Here is a 17,212-nt window from a genome sequence, read left to right as displayed (position 1 = left end):
GGGTCATCGGAAGCCTTTGGTATCGAGTGTGCGGTTCCAGCCGTAACTTGATAGGAAAAATAGGCGCGAGGATATCAACTGATATACGTGGAAGATACAGGTATAACGTATATTTATACCATTCTGTGTAAATTCTAAATGGTGTACATAGTGATCGCGGTACATAGATACCTTATACGGTTTTCGAAAAGCTGGAGGTTTATATAGCACGAGAGGATTAAAGCAATAATTTATCTGAGAGACGCGTTGAATCCGCGTCACGTATATATCTTACAGATAAAATGAAGTTGAATTTTCTCGCTTCGTTTAAAAGCAGCAGCAGCAGCAGCAACAGCAGCAGCATCAACTGTATCTATGCGTATAGTAATACCCATGTACCTATAATATGCCATATGGTAGCGTGATATTTTAATACCTTTACAAGTTTCAGATGGAGCGAGTTCTACATATCGTAATCTACAATACTGCAATAATAAAATTACCCACGCATATGAATTAGAATATGACTAGATGATAATTTATGTAGAAATTATTCATATAGACACCGGTGGTATGGTAAATGTGTCGAGAAGAGGAAACAAGTTTTCGCCGTCACATGCCACTATATGCGCGCAGTTCTTTCGTAAACTATAATCTTATAGGCTGCTACTCTAAGTTATTATAATATTTCTATATAATCTACAACTTATATATATATTAACGTCCAGGTTACAACTAAGGTAGAAAAATACCGTGAGAAATTATTGCAATAACCATCGCAACGGCACAATATTAATTCATATACACACGTAGGTAATACCGGAGATAAAGCACTATAGGTATAACATGTATACGTATGTATTGAGAATAATTACTTTCTTCATTACACGCAACATCCAGATAGATGTGAACGTAAGTAATTCGATCATCGGTAAAAATTGTACGTCCCGCGCGAAGTGAGCTGTCGAGTCGAAGAAGAAATTTTGGTTTATTCTGTTTTTTTTGTTGTTTTTTATAGAAAGCTCTTATTCCGAGGTGATTCCGCGGGTGAGTTTCGTTGACGAGAATAATAAACGAACACGAGCGAAACACCGAAATTATACGTATCCGCATACATACCCGATACGAAACGCTACGTGAGTCACAATCGCGTGAATTATATCCTTGCAAACTAGCGGAGCGTATCCACGCTGCTGTTCTGCAGAGCTCGTGAAATGTTTGAAAAAAAAAAAGAAGGACAAAAACCAACGGAGTCGGTTCTTGATTCATCACGTTCGATTTTGCTAGTTATTAATTGATATTATACCATTTTTGGAATAGAACAGAAGTGGCCTTGATCTTTGGATCCGTAAATTGTAAGGAATGCGGTTCAACAATCTTCATCGGGATGAAATTGCAACAAGTAGAGGTTCGCTCGGTTTCGTGTTTCTTTTTTTTCTTTCAAAAATTAAGTATCAGAACTGTCGCTACAGAAATGGCAACCGTTCGCGAGCGTCAACAAATGACGATCGTTTCAACCGTGAAGCGCGCAATTTCACAGGCACGCTTAAACTCAGATTTTCAAACCTGAAGTCAGCGCTCGGAATAAATTGTCATCGAACTGGATGAGTTATCCGAAATAAATTATACTCATTTTGGATTTGAAAACTCACCATTGGGTTGGGATCCATACCGGGTTATATTCAGCTTGCTTATCGCAATAGCAAATTTTATTTCCGCGCAATCGCGTTGCAATTTTTTCAAAACTACAAAACTCGCGGTGTAAACTGCTCGAACATATTCTTCGGCACCAAATAATTATCACAAAACGCATGCAAAATCCACTTCTTACGATCGTTTAAACTCATGACACACCTGTTGCAATTTTATTTATCTCGTTGGTATATTTAATCACACCGATCTGTATATTGTTTTACGAATAGATTCAATTGTCGCAGACGAACTAGCAAACGTTCATCGCAGCACTTCTGTATACTTTTAGTAAAGTCGTATTCGTCCTTTTTTTTGTCTTGTTTAATTAAATGATTGATTTTTTCCCGTTTATTTGAAAATGCAATTCATTGTCATTTTACTTCTTATATAATCTCTATTTATGGTATACGTATACGTGTGCGTGAGCGTGTATGTATAACTCGGGTGTGTGTATACGTATGTAACAAAAGTACGTGAAAAATTTAAACGTTGGCACATGGAACTGGCGCAATCGCAGCGGAGAGCCGGTAGTTTGCGTGCGCCAAGAAACGAGGGACGTTCGAATTGTGTTGAATTGTGTTGTCGAGTTGACGAGCCGCGGCAAAAGCAAACCAAGGGGATCTCAGAGGAATTGAGGGGTAAACCGAAGGCGTACGATTTAACACGAATAAAACCGGAGTTTACCGAGTCCGTGTTACAGCTTCAGTCTTTTACCATTGGTCCAGCAAGACGTTCAAGAAAAACCAATTTTTCTCCGCGTCCCGACGCTGTAACTCGTTTTATAACGCGCCCGACCTACGAGAAGCTCACGAATATACACCGCATTTCCATCGCATTAATAAATATCCAGAGGGAATATCTCGTGAAATTCACACGAGAAACACTTTTCTTTGTTTTTCATAATTCAATGAAAACCAGCAGCAATTATTCGGCTCTCCTCAACGACGTCCGATCACGAAACGAGAAAAAAAGACGAGATCAAATCTCCGTACGAACGATTGGAAATTCAGGAGCCAATTCCGATTTCAGTCATCGATTTACGGAACTTGTCCGCGAATACCCCCGATATTGTCGTATTAGTCAACGCTTAATTTAGATATGCGGTGTACGGTGCTTTCGCGCATACACATACGTGTGCATACACAGACACAATAAATTTGATCATAGATCGTAGAACGCGTACGTAGAGAAATGTTCTCTAGTGCGATTATTTATATCAGTATGATGGTTATAATAATAATTTTGAATTTGCCTCCCGCGCGCTTATCGGCGTCGCGGTCGTTAAATTATGCGCCAGTTAAAATGCGATATAACATAGACGCCTATGTTCCGCTGCGAACTGCACAGGGTTTACTTCTTCGAGAGAAATCGCCTCTCTTATACCAGGATATAATATCAAAGATATGGAAATGCGTATATTATTATTCGTCATGCTGAACGTACATATATTATCATATGTATATCACGCAGATAGAAATATATAAAAATATTGATTCGCGAGATAACTCCACACTTCGTTTGTAAAGCCGTAGTCTAGTGTACGGCGCATTTTACGCGCCTACCTACGTTTTATTACTTTGCGCCTTGACGTCCGCGACGTTAGATAATGTATATCCGGCGCTCGATTACGATTTGACCCGTTCGATTCACGCCTTAGATGCGAACGCGTGAACAACGAATTTCAATAATAGCGAATATACGTACGTACGTATTACAACGTCGAGGGATACGTAGAGCTGAAATTAGTCAAAATTAATTAGCCACGCGTGAAGCAGAGCGGATTAAGAAAATCAAGCATGGAATATAAAAATGTTAACTCATCCGCCAAATGAGCGACTCTCCATCTCCGAAGGTTTTCGAGCTTGCTTGAACAAGTCAAATTACTTCAATTAATATTAATTATAATGTCCGCACCGTGTTGTCGTCAGTTTATATATCGTTGTAAATTTTTTATAATTCGCAACAGTTCCATGATTACAAACTTATTATTATCATATTGGTACGGTACATGCAGTTTTCTTTCAGTTCTGTTACAAACCAATGAAATTCTTCAGCTTTTTTTTCCTCTTTCTCTTTTTTCGTCCAACTCAATCTTATATTGTAATGTGCATAGACTCGTGATTACGATTCAACTGACAATGAGAATCGTCGGTATTCCCGGTGCGCAGTCATCGAGTTCTGTTTGATAATTTATATTTATCGCACCGCAGCGTCTTGATTTCCTTAGAGTGAAGAATTCAAAAGATTCTTTGTTACAACCACGCTCACTGCATCCGCGATTCTCTTGATGGATAATTACGCTTATGGCATCTCTAACGCTGACTTACGCTCAACTTCCTTCATCATGACTTTGATCATGAGTAGCGTTTATTCGCCGAAGAGGCAGGACGAAAGTTCATCGTTGTGTTGCTGCTGCTGCTGCCGCTATGGTATTTTACGCTGAAAGCAGATGCCTCTTCGGTTTACACGCACGTGACGTACGTACGTTACATGCGTGTACCGCGAGGCAGAGACCGCGTGGGACCTCGAAAGGCACGCCCTTTGCCGCACGTCATTCCTCATTACCTTCACCTCCTCTCCCAGTAATTTCGAACCTACAGAAGACCTCTCGTCGATGTTTCTCCTCGCCTCTGTGTAGACCCAGGAACCTGCGTCGACGCAAACACACAGTGAATAGTAGTCCGATATTTTATGTCGCTCTCGATTTCTACCGTGTACTATTAATTGTTAAAAGAATAATTTATTGCTACGGAAAAAATAAAACATAGAAATTTGTGTTCCGATACTATTTGTTGGAATAACGAATGCTACCCGATCGGAGATGAATCTTTATTTTAGTCAACTTTATGCATAAATAAGTACCAGGTTTGAATCTTATCTGGGAGTTTGATATCATCGCATGTAGATTTGTATGGTAGGCGAGTTAGGTACATAAATAAAATGCAGCTGCGGGTAACATTCACAATCAGCCTAACAGCGGCGGTAGCAGCAGCAGCAGCAGCAGCAGCAGCAGCAGCACGCACCGATCAACGGACCCAAGGAGATTGTCAACGTGACAGAAACACAACCTTATACTTTGTCTTTGCTATAGGAAGCGACACGGTTTCATGCGTTGTCTCGATTATGTTACATACAACATACCTATACGTATGTACTTTATCCAGTTACGTATACGGATAATTCTATGTACTTGTTTTCCGTATAGTTAAACCGAACCTGCACCTCTCTAACACAAGGCTATAATATTATTGCATTCGATTCAATATCGTTAGCCACTCTAAATTTAACGACGTCCATTAATTATAATCGAGAAAGTGTATCCAATAAAATACACGTCGATATTGATACAGGTATACATGCTATCTCACAATCAGTCTTTATATTCATCCCAGGGGACTTTCGAAGCTGTTCGTCGTGGAATTATTCCAAGAACTCTGGTAACAAATCATCATATTTCAACGACATACGATGCGTGTGTGCGATATAAAATAAACGCCATTTCCAGCTGCAATGTGAAATTGATAAGTTATTGAATTTACGGCAATCAATGGTTTTTCTAATTATGAAAGAAATTCTGGAAAGCCGGAGCGTTTGAGGAAATGAAATTTGCATCATCTCGTTGTGTTGTGATACATAAGTTATGTATACCTCAGTTCCGTGACGTCTCAAGAAAGTTGAGTATAATTTTATCCGTGGTCCCGCAGCAGCGGCAACACCAACGGTAACGTGGCTCTGGTGCGTTTGACCACCGAAGTGAAGAGCATAACAATTCAACTCACACCTGTTACTCCCAAGTTAAAGTTAGGTGGGAGATGGCGATTCGCTCACCCGTGGCATACCATCGACTTTTTACCTCTGACTCATCCCCGTTTCCACGGCAAAAACTCTTTAATACTCTGCCGTAATAATTCCCATTGCGTCCCTATGACTAACAAGTATGATATACCGTACCCGGAGTCTTTCACTCTCTGCCGAAAGGCTCTTTCTTTATTTCCTCTTAATTTCACGAGCATTAAATCAATGCTCCAGATGTTGTGTACACGAGATCGATTTGGGATTAAATTTTATGGATGGAAAATCGAAGAGGAATCGTATAATGTATAGTGTGTAAGATTTAATGGTCACGACTGACCTCTTGATAACCAATAGCGCGATCCCTTGCAGGAACAAGAAGGATATAAAAGACAGGAGAATGAGGAGATGGTCAAGTGATGTGAATGAGAAATGCGAAGGACGGAGTAAGACAGAGAAAATTGGTCCCTCCGCCTCATGACTCGCTGGGTTCGCTTAAACGGTGTAATTGAACCTCAACGAACTCTAAGATTGGCATTAATTATACCGTATAGCAAATTTTCAAGTTCGTTTCTTGGCACGCTCACGAACTTCAAACTACCACCTAATTAAAACCATTCGACGTACGAACTTTCGAACCAAAATCCATCCATTTCGCAACCAGAAGCTGTATCATTGAGAATTTCTTTTTCTTCTTGCGTCGGGATATGCCTCCGGCAATTGATGAAATGAATCACGGGTCCAATTCTAGTACAGTCATTCGTTTTCGCATGATATTCTCGATGTGTAAGAAGTTCTTCGCACCGTGGTACCCATATTATACATTATATCACCGCGAGTCACTTTAGGGGTTCCCAGAAAAGCTTTTACAACAATGCCCAACTATATAGGACTAGATTAGTCATAATATTGCGTGTGCATGATACCATATCGTATCAAGTTTAAATTCTCTGTGGTTGTACGAGATATGGCAATGGCGATGGACAGGTAAGATGAAACTTTTGGATTAAACGCGTTCTACTTATATAGTATTGAACAGTGGTGCAGTTTTAACCGTAAATTCCACTCAACGAGAGGAAAGAGCGCGAAGTCCTCCTAAGTCTTTGGAGTCCTTCAGAATCCTGATTGTGAGAGTTCAGGCTATAGACACGACGTTTGTAAATACGGTCAGGGTAGGAAGGTATTGTTGAGTTTGGTGTGGCTTGGGTAACGAGTCAACGAGATTGATATATCACGTCGTATACATGTGCCCACGTCTTGGAGACATGCTGTAATTGGACAGCTCCGCAGCGCACGAAAGGGTCCCCAACTGGCGCAGTTCATGAAACGCTGACAGATACTGAAAACACACAAAGCAATGGACATTTTGAACAGTGCAATTTTCAGTTGTCCATCTTTCGCGCATCTCCTTATATTGACAGAGGCGCAGGATCCAAGACGTGCGGATTCGACACCGTAGATTGGCCGATCTTTGACTGGTTCACTTATAGTCTTTGGTGTTTTGTCAACCGGAATAACATAGAACCACCCGTAAATTATGCGAACACTATAATCTATATTGTTTTCAACCGTTGGGCGGCTGACGTATTTTTTCGGACATATGCCAAAACTGCGGCACTAATTGCGCGTGTATGGGAAAAAAACTTGAAACACTCATTGCAACAATTACAATAATTAAAAGTCGTATGCTCCGCAAAAGCCAGGTGCTTGACCGCACACACAAATTCTGGTGTTCTTGATCAGTATTATTACTCTCTCCGCAGTCTGGGCATTAAAAAAAGAGGCGCTTGTCGCATTTTTGGCGTAACATAAGGAGAGCGCGATAGCGCTCGTCAGCAGCCAAACGGTTAAACCTCAAATTTCATCGAAATCGCCCCAAAAAATGTGCAAAGACTACGGGCTCTGGTGTTCTTGCACTAAAAATTAAGTCAAAATCGCCCAAAAGATGTACAAAACCCTAGGCTTTGGTGTTTTTTCACCAAATGCGTCGGGATCGTCTGACAAACTAATGCGTTCGGTCTTTTTACACCCAGAAATCCTTCGGAATCACCTGAAGAATTAGCAAAGACTATCATCTTCGGTGTTTCCACACACTGAAATCCTTTGAAATTGTCTGAAATATCAACAAAGACTATGGTCCTTGGTGATTTTACACCCTGAAATCCTTCGGAAACGTCTTAAAAATTACCAGAGTATCGTCTTTGGTGTTTCTACACCCCGAAATCCTTCGTAATAGTTTAAATCTTAGCAACAACTACAGTCTTAGGTGATTTCACACCCTGAAAACCTCCGAAGTTTTCTTAAAAATCAGCAAATACTATCATCTTTGGCGTTTCCATATCCTGAAATCCTTTGAAATCGTCTCAAATATCAGCGAAGACTGCTATAGTCCTTGGTGTTTTCACACTTCAAAATTCTTCGAAATCACCTGAAAAATTATCAAAGATTATAGTCTTTGGTGTATTTGCACCTTAAAATCCTTCGAAATTGTCTTAAAAATGAGCAAAGACTATAGTCTTTGTTTTTTCACTCACATCCCGAAATCCTTTGAAATAATTTGAATCTTATTGTTAGCAAAGACTATAATTTCTGGTGATTTTTCACTCACATCCCGAAATCCTTTGAAATAATTTGAATCTTATTGTTAGCAAAGACTATAATTTCTGGTGATTTTTCACCCAGAATTTCATTCGAATCGACCTGAAATCGTGCAGAAACTCCAGTCCTAGGTGTTTTCTCGCTTAGAAGATTTAAGGCAATTCGAGCAAAATTCTAGGTGACAAAAAAACGAAGCTTATAGTCTTTGCACATACATGGGGCGAATTCGACAAAATCCTAGGTGAAAAAACACCATTTACTGAAGTATTTCCACAGTTCTCGGGCAAAAAACATTCTTCAAGGGAGAAAGAGTGGAGAAAAGAAAAGAATATAACGAACGTATATTTATTGTGGAGAATATGAGTTAATTGAGGCTTTGCCTTAAGCCGCGTGCAGCGGCGGGTGATATAAGTACAGATACAAATTGACGACGACATTATGGTCTTGGTCCGAGGATAGTACCGGGTTCTAGTTATCCGTTACAAGTTCTTTCCAGTGAAAATAGCTTAAAGTCAAAAGTTTAGAGAACCACTTCGCTCTCACGCCTCGTTGTGGCCGCACGCTCGCCCACGTTCGATGCATTAGTACGTCTAGAGTCGTAGACATTGTATCAAAAGGTCGTTATTAACGAGTATTATCGACGTTGAATCGAGAAAATAATCGTTAATATTCAAGAAAAGTTAATATAAACCATGTTCTTATTTTCTTCAGCTCATCGCGCACACATTCAACTATTTTATAATGAATATCGTAACCATACTTAACGAAGATCCAGGCACACGAGTGTGTACCGGAAGCATCGGTGACGAATAAAAAAACAAATCAACAAAACGAAGAAAGCTAATGATAGTAATAATGCGCCCTCCACGTAAGGGGCTAAAAAGTGACTTTAATTATCTCGCAATTAGGATGTCCGCCGCCTAATTGATCCCCGCTGTCAAATCGGTTCAAGTTATCTCGAGGACGTGGTTACACGAGGAGGATATTGGCGTCGCCTCGCCGTGATCGTATAGGGTATCGTTCTCGAGTCCAGGAAGACTACGAAGAGCTTCGGGTTATCAGGACTCTATCTACACGAGACTTGGATTTGACAGGTCGTGGGCGCACCGCCTGGTTGCCCAAACTATTAGCGCCGCGTCCCAATTACCGATGCGAAGAGACGAACATTTTAGCTGTCACATTTCCCAACTTTAAGATCTTACCCAGGTAGAGGATTTTCCTATAAACTCGTTGAACTATTCCCCCAGTCTTATATACAAGCAGATGCTATACATCTCCACAGCCTGATTATTTAAATTCGTGAGAATTCATCTCTGTCTCAGGATGTTCAAAATTCCTTTCTAAATTAAGCCGCTCCAACCACGTAAGGAGGTCATCATTTTATTAAAATTAGGCCATAATATACTCCTCCGCGTGAAACGAAATCACCTTTTATAATTCAACTTCAATATATATCTATTATTTTGTTTCTTCGTTCGTTTTATATTTCATTCCCGCCGCGGCATCGCTACAAATCCAAAGTGCTGCTGCAGCCATAGGAAATATTTTTCTACGCGGGTCTCCACGCTGTTTTTTACGTTAAATTCTCGGTTTATGGACGTCGCGTTACGGGTAAGCGACTAGTTATGAATGGTAGCTGCAAAGTATAAATTATAAGTACGTATACATAGCCAAGAATAAGAACTTGGAGCATGGAAAAGCAACGAAGAGTTATCGCTGCCATTGTGAAGCACTTTAAAGAGACTGTCGTTTGTTCGTCGCTGCATGCTGTTGCTGCTGTTGCAGTAGCACTACCAATGCACATACGGTTTGCAGGTATATATATATATATGTATATCCGTGGCCATTAGTAAAACAATACAGCGTTATCGAAACCTGCTTGTTAACGTGACGTGAATAAAGACCTAAGGATTTTCTTGCAACACATTAATGACATTATTTTCTTTTCTCTTTTGATATTAATTTTTTTCTTCCATTACTTTCGCCATCGGACACCATATCGTCAATAAATAATACCGAACTAACCAGCAGCTTACTAAGATACCTATCGATATAATATCCGCTAACAAAGCTGATTGTTTGCGAATCAAATGCTCTATGAATTATAGAAAATAAGTTTTTTTTTTTATACTATTTCATCGGTGCACTCATTCATGAAGAGATCTAGCGTATGATGTATTTCCTTATTACCTAGTCGAACACGAATCGAATCATTGCCAAGTTTTACTCTCGTAGTAGAGGAAAATATACTTATTCCTTGTAGTCGGTAAGATGGTGTGTGCAACTCCGTAAAGGTATGCGTTAGGGGTTCGGTTAAGTTAGGTATAGGGACTCTGGTTTCGCGTGGGCTTGGAATGTTTGGGTGCGATCGCGTTTTGCTGAAAACATAGCACTTGGGTATCCTTATATTATACCTCCGGCAGGTCGTCGCCCAGTGAGTATAACCGATTTTTTTATATTTTATTTATTTATTTTTTCCGAATTGTTCGTCACGTTGACGTACGGATGCAATAATTGATTCTCGTTATTGTACGTGCGCACACGAAATGAATAATGAACGAAAAAAAAAAAATTCTTTTAAAAATTCTACGATGGTAACTCTTGTCCAGGTGTTTCTTCAGGTCCGCACATTGACACGCGAACCCCGCGAACCGGTGTAACGAAGCGTTAGTCTATTTATAGAATTTGTGCAAACTTGTCCGCAACTCCGAACCGCGTGCCTTTACCTTAGCTGCTCCTGTTGCTGTTGCTGTTGCTGTTGCTGCACTACCATGCTCGTTCGATTTGTAAAGGCGTGAAATAAATTACTCTATACTACAGAGCGAACTTCCTTACAGATGTAACGAGTTTCCAAAGACGGCGAGAGGAAGCTGCAGACCAACTTGACACTCGTTATATTATCGATGAAATTTATTTGCATACCCGGCTATTAAGTGCGTGGTCGATATTGAATCTGAATTATCAGAATTTGCAGTTATTTATTTGATAATACGTTGAGCGAACAATTATTCAATTCATATTCTTATTATTCGCATCGTCGTCTATGACGTGGTGTATTCTTGAAATTTATACGCTCGATCACAGCTGGTCGTAATTCCTGCATTTATTGAGTAGATAGTCTAGATATATTTGCACCCGTTTAACATATCAAACCGTTTACTGCATATGTACGGAACGAGCCCGGAATGAATAGATATACGTACCTCTACATACGGTCACGGAATTGCACGTCAATTCTATGCAAATACCGTTTATCTCAGATTATTGCCGGCAGTAAGTGGAACGCGATTACCGACTATTAAGAGATTGCGATTCTCAGAAAGCAAATGAAAGGATTCCGTGTTGTTTAAGCTCCCACAACGAATTCAATTCCAGATCCGCTTCAAAAAATTTCGCTGCAATATTGGATTGCGGCACCAACAATAAGTTGATGGTCGCTTGCATAAACATGTGTATACTATACGTATACCAGAAGCGGTGCGAAAGAGCCACACACCTGCAAGTATAAACCGCGGAGCATTGGTTTTTATTTACATATTCTCTTTTTAATCGAACGATCTTTTACCATAAGAATTTTAGGGACATTTGAAATTTACGCACTGTGCTCGCCGCATCCAAGGGTTAAATGGCACTACATTCTTAAGTACTCGCTATAGTTCGTTGACCCCATAATCACGTGTATAGTCATTAAAGGTCAGCGAGTGGACCGCTGCACGATCGAAGGATCAAATTTCTTCTGCAGGCCTCAGAGCCACTCGGATGCACATTATAAAATGCATTTGTGCATCTATCCGGAACAATAAAGTTGTGCAGAGAATCGAGACTATTTTATTGGGTTCATGAATCCTCGCTTGTAATAAATATTTGTTGTCACGTGGCGGATGTTCGATTCCGATGAGTTCATACAGTGCATACTTACGTATGTGACTATACGCACGATGCAAATGGGAACTCTGAACGGATCTCAGATGGTGATCTGGATAAATCGGAAGCCGGAGTAACAGACTCCTTCGGCCATAGCCGGACTCCGCGGTATAGCTGCAAGAGCATCGTCAAAACGAATTATTTTTATTTCACAGAGAGCGGAGGAAGTGATTTCCGATAAAGAAAGATACTATTCATGAAATTGAAGACAATTTACAAATAAATTGAATTCTTTTGTATTCCTTCTTAAAGTTCTCCTTACGTCGCTAGTTCCTCGCTGAGAGTGTAACGCACGCTGAGATACGCTTCCATCGGTTGTAATTTACGTACATAAATGTGTACATGTGTTCATATGTTAATATATCCGTGTACACGGGTAGGCAGGTAGCTATAAAGTATGTATGGGTATTATACACACTCCTTAGAGGCAGGGGCCTAGCTGACGCGAGTTCCTTGTTGCAACTTGCCCGCAGGATCGTAGCAGACAATGTGGCCGGCGTTGCACCGAGTCGAGTCGAGAGTCAAGAAATAGACAGTTACCTGTAGCCACTCGTTCTCTAGCGATGCAAATTTCTCGACACCGGACGATAGCAGAATGGAAGAGTCAAGACTGCCGCATGAGAGTAAAGAGTCTGCATGTCGACTAGGGGGAGGCTGGAGGATAAGGCATCAAAGAGAGCCAAGCAGGACGTCACAGACCTCGCGGATGTCGCGGATCATGACGCGTGGGCGAACGATGTCCATTCAATGTACACGCACACTCGAACAATGTACGTATGATGTGCGTGTGAAGTGATATAGGTATACATATACATATACCTACCTAAGGATAACCATAAGCGCAACGTTGGTATTGGCTGCCCATACCCAGACCTCCGACTCCGCGGGGATCAAGTATACAACTTTCCATATCGAGAAGTTTTAAAGCTGCACCTTAGTGGTGGGATAACCAGGGGCGCCTACACGCCTTCTTGGACGCGAGACAGCTAAATAGAGGCGGGAGCCTTCCCTGCCTCCAACGGCGAGCCAGGTGAACCGAAATATGTGAGACTGAATTTTCGTTACTTGGTCGACAAACTTATTAAGGAATCATATCGGGTACTGGTATACAGTATATTGCCAGCACTTACTCTTCGGAAACAAATAAATATCTAATTTTCGATAACATTCTCAAGACGGAATAAGAGATGTAAAACCAAACGAACAAAAAAATACCTTTCAATTCCCACTTACGTAGAGATACGTATATTTGGACGTGAAAGACTAAATTAACGTCCAGGCAGGTATAGGTGTTAAACCGTTGTAAAAACAGACTTAGATAAAATCTTGACATTTCTGATATCGTGGTTGTAAGACCATAAAACCACGTAGACACCTGTACCAATAATTCAAGTTTCAACTAGCGATGACAGACAGACAAGAAACTAGCAATTAGTATTCCGTCTGAACGCTACTTGTTTATTAATTACTATTATTATTAATATTATTGTTGCTATCGCTATTGATGTTATCTTCAAGCGAAAATAATCATTTTCACCTATCTTAACGGAAGGAACATAACTAATCAGAAATCGGTATTGGGTGCATTGATTTAATTTACCTTATCTCTATTACTTCTTGAATGTCTGACGAAGTATTATGTACAAATTGGGGAATTTCAGATCTCAGCCATGTCAACCAATGCGTTCAAATGAGTCGGTGCCCACGTTGAACCATTGTGACAAACAAAGACAACATTTCTGTCGATGTAAGCTTGGACATTACCGACCTTGTAGACTTGTTTACCCTCCCGGTATCTATTTGGAATGGGCATGAATAGAATTCCTCTTTCTTCACACCGTTTTTGAATGAGGTCCTTAAAGCCCTGGGGAATTTGTGAGGCTGTTCTAACAGCTTCTGCGATTCTCTGTGATAAAAAATAAAAATCGTTATCAATTTGTCAATTTCATGAAAATCACACAGGGAACTTTACAAGACCCTCACCTCCATCCTAGGTTGCGTAGCTGGTGTAGGAGTAGGAAGAGCTGTTCTTTCAAGATTTGTCAGGTATGACACTTGCTCCATTGCCCCAGGTTGATGTCCCTGAGGCAAAGCTACAGCTCTGTTCATCATGTCTAGAGCCTTCTTGAAGTATTCTGACAATGAGAAAAAAAATGCCAAGTTCAAGTATATCCCGAATTCCGACGAACGTTTTGACTGGATATGTATAAATACACAGTATTTAAATGAAGATACTGTACCTTTTATCTGAGGCTCAGCTAGCAGTTTGTCGCTTAGCATGCCTTTCCATCCCATGTACCAGTTAGTGACTTGGTCGTAATTTGGTGAATGATTTAACCAGAGGGCTAAAACTTGCAGCCACTTAGGGAAGAAGAATTTGTCTAGCAGTCCTGCCATTGTATGAATTGGAAGCATTTCATTCCATTCAAAAACCCAGTTCCATTGATCCAGATGTTGCTGATGTGGATTAATCACAAATTCGGCTAAAACCACTTGTAGCTTGGGAATAATATTCTTTACTAGAAAAGCTTCCATGTCTCCTTTTTTGAAAACCTGCGACCAAGGCTGTAGCATTAATCTAGCTGATCGATCCGAAGGATGCCATCCACCCAATGCAGAACCCAGCTTACGACGAATAATCGGATATACTGCCGTATCTAAGCGATTACCTGAAGGGAATTTAGAAGAGTGAACTATTTTTGTTTATGTGCTGATTGATTTTCTTAGTCTGAATTATAAAATATTCAACTGCTTACCTATTAACGGTAACCAAGGATGAATCCAGGTATGAATCGGCACAGTATCGGTAAGAGGATTCCATTCCTCAACTTCCAAAGTCAACTTGGGCAAAATGAGTAGATCTAATATATTTTCAAGAATCCATCCTGGTAGAAGTGGAATCCACTGCTCAAGCAATTCCACAAGGGGTTCTGGTTGCCGACAAGCCCACTGTCTACAAAAAAACAGATCATTGATTATTAGAAGTTAGAATGTTAATCTGGTAGCCATAAATTTTGTAAGCACTTACTGTACAGCACCGCGCACAGATGGCATCCAGGCATTCCAAACGAGTTGATCATATGGTTGAAGGGCTCCAGTTTGCAAAGTGCTCCGTCCACTTTCTAGAATATTTTTCCACTGTCTGAACAGGGGAATTGGGAGTTTTGGGTGGGTCAAAGGGTTCCAAGTTGCTAAAAAGTCTTTGACCTTAGGGCCAACTAAGCTGGTAGCTAGTTCTCCCAGTTCGTACATTTTATACTCTTCGTAATATTTATCTTGTAGGTCTTTGAAGGCTTCAGCAGTTTCTTCCAGTGATAAGTCGTTTGTTTGATCCATTAATTGATCAACTATTGTCAGTACATTATCTAAGGTATTTGTTAGCTGTTCATGCTGCTCGACAATTTTAGTCAAGTTAGCTTTTTCCGCTTCTAAAGCTATGACTCGGTCAGCCATGTGTCGGGTGCGTCTATCATTTTGGATGATGTCTTGCTCACACAAATCTACCAGTAAATTCAGATTGTGTCGGAGTTCGGGTAAGGCGTAATTCACGGTCGATTTCTTATCAACTGTAACAATTGTTTCATCTGGACGCTGCTGTCCTCCACTAATTGCATGATAACCACTTAGTACTCGTTGTTCTGGGCCAGTCATATCAATTACTTTCACTTTGCTCATCTCACTGTTTAGCTGCACTTTCCTATTTGGTTTCAATTTTCCATCTTCCAGGACCTGATCAACACTCCGGTAAACATATCTCACTTTTTTTTTATTAACTACTTCCCCCTTTCTCCATTGAGACAATTTAGCCTTGAACTCTTTTTCTTCCTCAATGTCTTCATCTATTTTCTTTTCAGGTACTTTGGATATTTTTTCCGGACCATAAGCCCCAATAGCTCCTCGGCCTTTGCGGAGATGAGCTTCGACTGGAGCCATTATACCTTGCAACTTCTTTCCCAAACCTTTACCAGGTTCAAAACCCATCTGAAATTATGAGGAAAAATGAGAAGTGAACCAAATCTTTGCAACAAAAGTACTGTAACACTTTATTTGATTATTATATCGGCTTACCTGAAGTAAAAGTTTTGCTCCTATCCCCTTTGTGTGCATTTCCCAGCTTCCAACTCCTGCTTTCATCAGTGCTGGATTAATTGGAGTTCTTTTTTTCCTCAAGCCTGCAATATCGCCTTCGAGATTGAGAGAAAATGATGGTTTAGCTCTCGAAAAACTTGCTTTTTCTTCTTCTGATTCACTAAATAAAATAAACACAAAGTTACAATTAGCTTTAAGAAAAAAGTCAAAGTGGGTTGAAAATCACCTGAATTATACTAACCTAGAGCTATTAGGAACATAATCAGCATCGCCTCGTTTTGGCCTACCACCCTCATCATCTTCTTTGTCTTCATCTGACTCTTTCGATTCCTCTTTTGGTTTTCCAGCCTGCTGAATGCCCCCAGCTACAAAATTCACTGGTGCTGTATAATTCTTTGGTCCTCTGTTGAACGTTTTAAAAGAAGGTCTTGCTGGAACTTCTTCTCCATCGCTGTCGTCAGCCCAGATACCTGATGAATACGGTGAACGAATGAAGAGATTGTTGCTTTAAATGTGTAACCAATATGGAATTTTCAGGATAACTGGTTCACAACTCACCCAGCATTTGCTGCTTCTTTGACATTTTTCGTCGAGGTCGACCGATGTTAAATTCATTGTCCAAATCGTAATCTGTTATTTCAAAACTCTCCATTTCGTCGTCTGACATGTTTGTACAACGTTAGAATATCTGTCAAGACGTAGGAAGTTTTAGGTTAACCGATCAACTTAATAATGATTTAATGTGACAAGACATATGTATATTCACAGGAATGTGGTAATAATATTTATTACTTACACGTTCGGTGTAAATAATTAATCGAGTAATGGGTATGAAATCATAACAGTATTGATACTAGGCAATGATAACACTACGAGGACTTTAATTACTTCAGTATCAAATGCCTTGATTGCTCTGATAGTACATCTGACGGCACTGAGGTCCGGCGCACTACTGATTGTGAGTTGACGAATCGTGTTTGTGGCAACGAGTTTGTGCGTGACGTTTGTGGCTCGATTCGCCGCCAAACGCGCCAGACCGGAGGGTGGGTGAACTATAATTTGAATCTTAAAAATGCACAAACTCGAAACGCTGAAAATAATTATTTTGAGGAGCTTTAAAAAAACTTGACAATTAATA

General features: G+C 40.3%; 2 protein-coding genes and 1 long non-coding RNA gene across 3 annotated transcripts in view; 1 reads left to right on the top strand and 2 right to left on the bottom strand.

The window, feature by feature from the left end:
• The window catches only part of LOC105688552 (serine/arginine repetitive matrix protein 1), a 21,654-nt gene extending 18,544 nt beyond the window's left edge, over positions 1–3,110 (bottom strand). Inside the window, exon 1 of the transcript XR_007278562.1 lies at positions 1,632–3,110. The gene's annotated coding sequence lies outside the window, so the exon portion shown is untranslated. The remainder of the gene's footprint in view (positions 1–1,631) is intronic.
• The window catches only part of LOC125501052, a 21,084-nt gene extending 5,115 nt beyond the window's left edge, over positions 1–15,969 (top strand). Inside the window, exons 2-3 of the long non-coding RNA XR_007278564.1 lie at positions 12,459–12,755; positions 15,840–15,969. This is a non-coding gene — a long non-coding RNA (uncharacterized LOC125501052). The remainder of the gene's footprint in view (positions 1–12,458; positions 12,756–15,839) is intronic.
• Positions 13,563–17,098, bottom strand: LOC105688548 (septin-interacting protein 1). Its single transcript, XM_012404959.3, has 9 exons — positions 16,871–17,098; positions 16,633–16,762; positions 16,316–16,544; positions 16,054–16,234; positions 15,014–15,966; positions 14,742–14,938; positions 14,226–14,654; positions 13,969–14,120; positions 13,563–13,891 (listed from the first exon to the last, which is right to left on the bottom strand). Exons 2-9 carry the CDS (start codon positions 16,739–16,741, stop codon positions 13,643–13,645), a joined length of 2,499 nt encoding a protein of 832 aa, XP_012260382.1. The 5' UTR covers positions 16,742–16,762; positions 16,871–17,098; the 3' UTR covers positions 13,563–13,642.
• Between the last annotated feature and the right edge of the window lie 114 nt (positions 17,099–17,212).

Source organism: Athalia rosae, chromosome 5 (genome assembly GCF_917208135.1).
Source record: "Athalia rosae chromosome 5, iyAthRosa1.1, whole genome shotgun sequence".
NCBI lineage: Eukaryota > Metazoa > Arthropoda > Insecta > Hymenoptera > Athaliidae > Athalia > Athalia rosae.
This window is presented reverse-complemented; position numbering and strand designations above follow the sequence as displayed.

Bases quoted from the DNA above. Each gene is read 5' to 3' on its own strand.
- LOC105688548 (XM_012404959.3), bottom strand. From the start codon at position 16,741: ATGTCAGACGACGAAATGGAGAGTTTTGAAATAACAGATTACGATTTG. The intron at 16,545-16,632 runs GTGAGTTGTGAA...CGTATTCATCAG, and splicing joins AAAGAAGCAGCAAATGCTGG to GTATCTGGGCTGACGACAGC. The intron at 14,939-15,013 runs GTAAGTGCTTAC...GTTTTTTTGTAG, and splicing joins TCTGTGCGCGGTGCTGTACA to ACAGTGGGCTTGTCGGCAAC.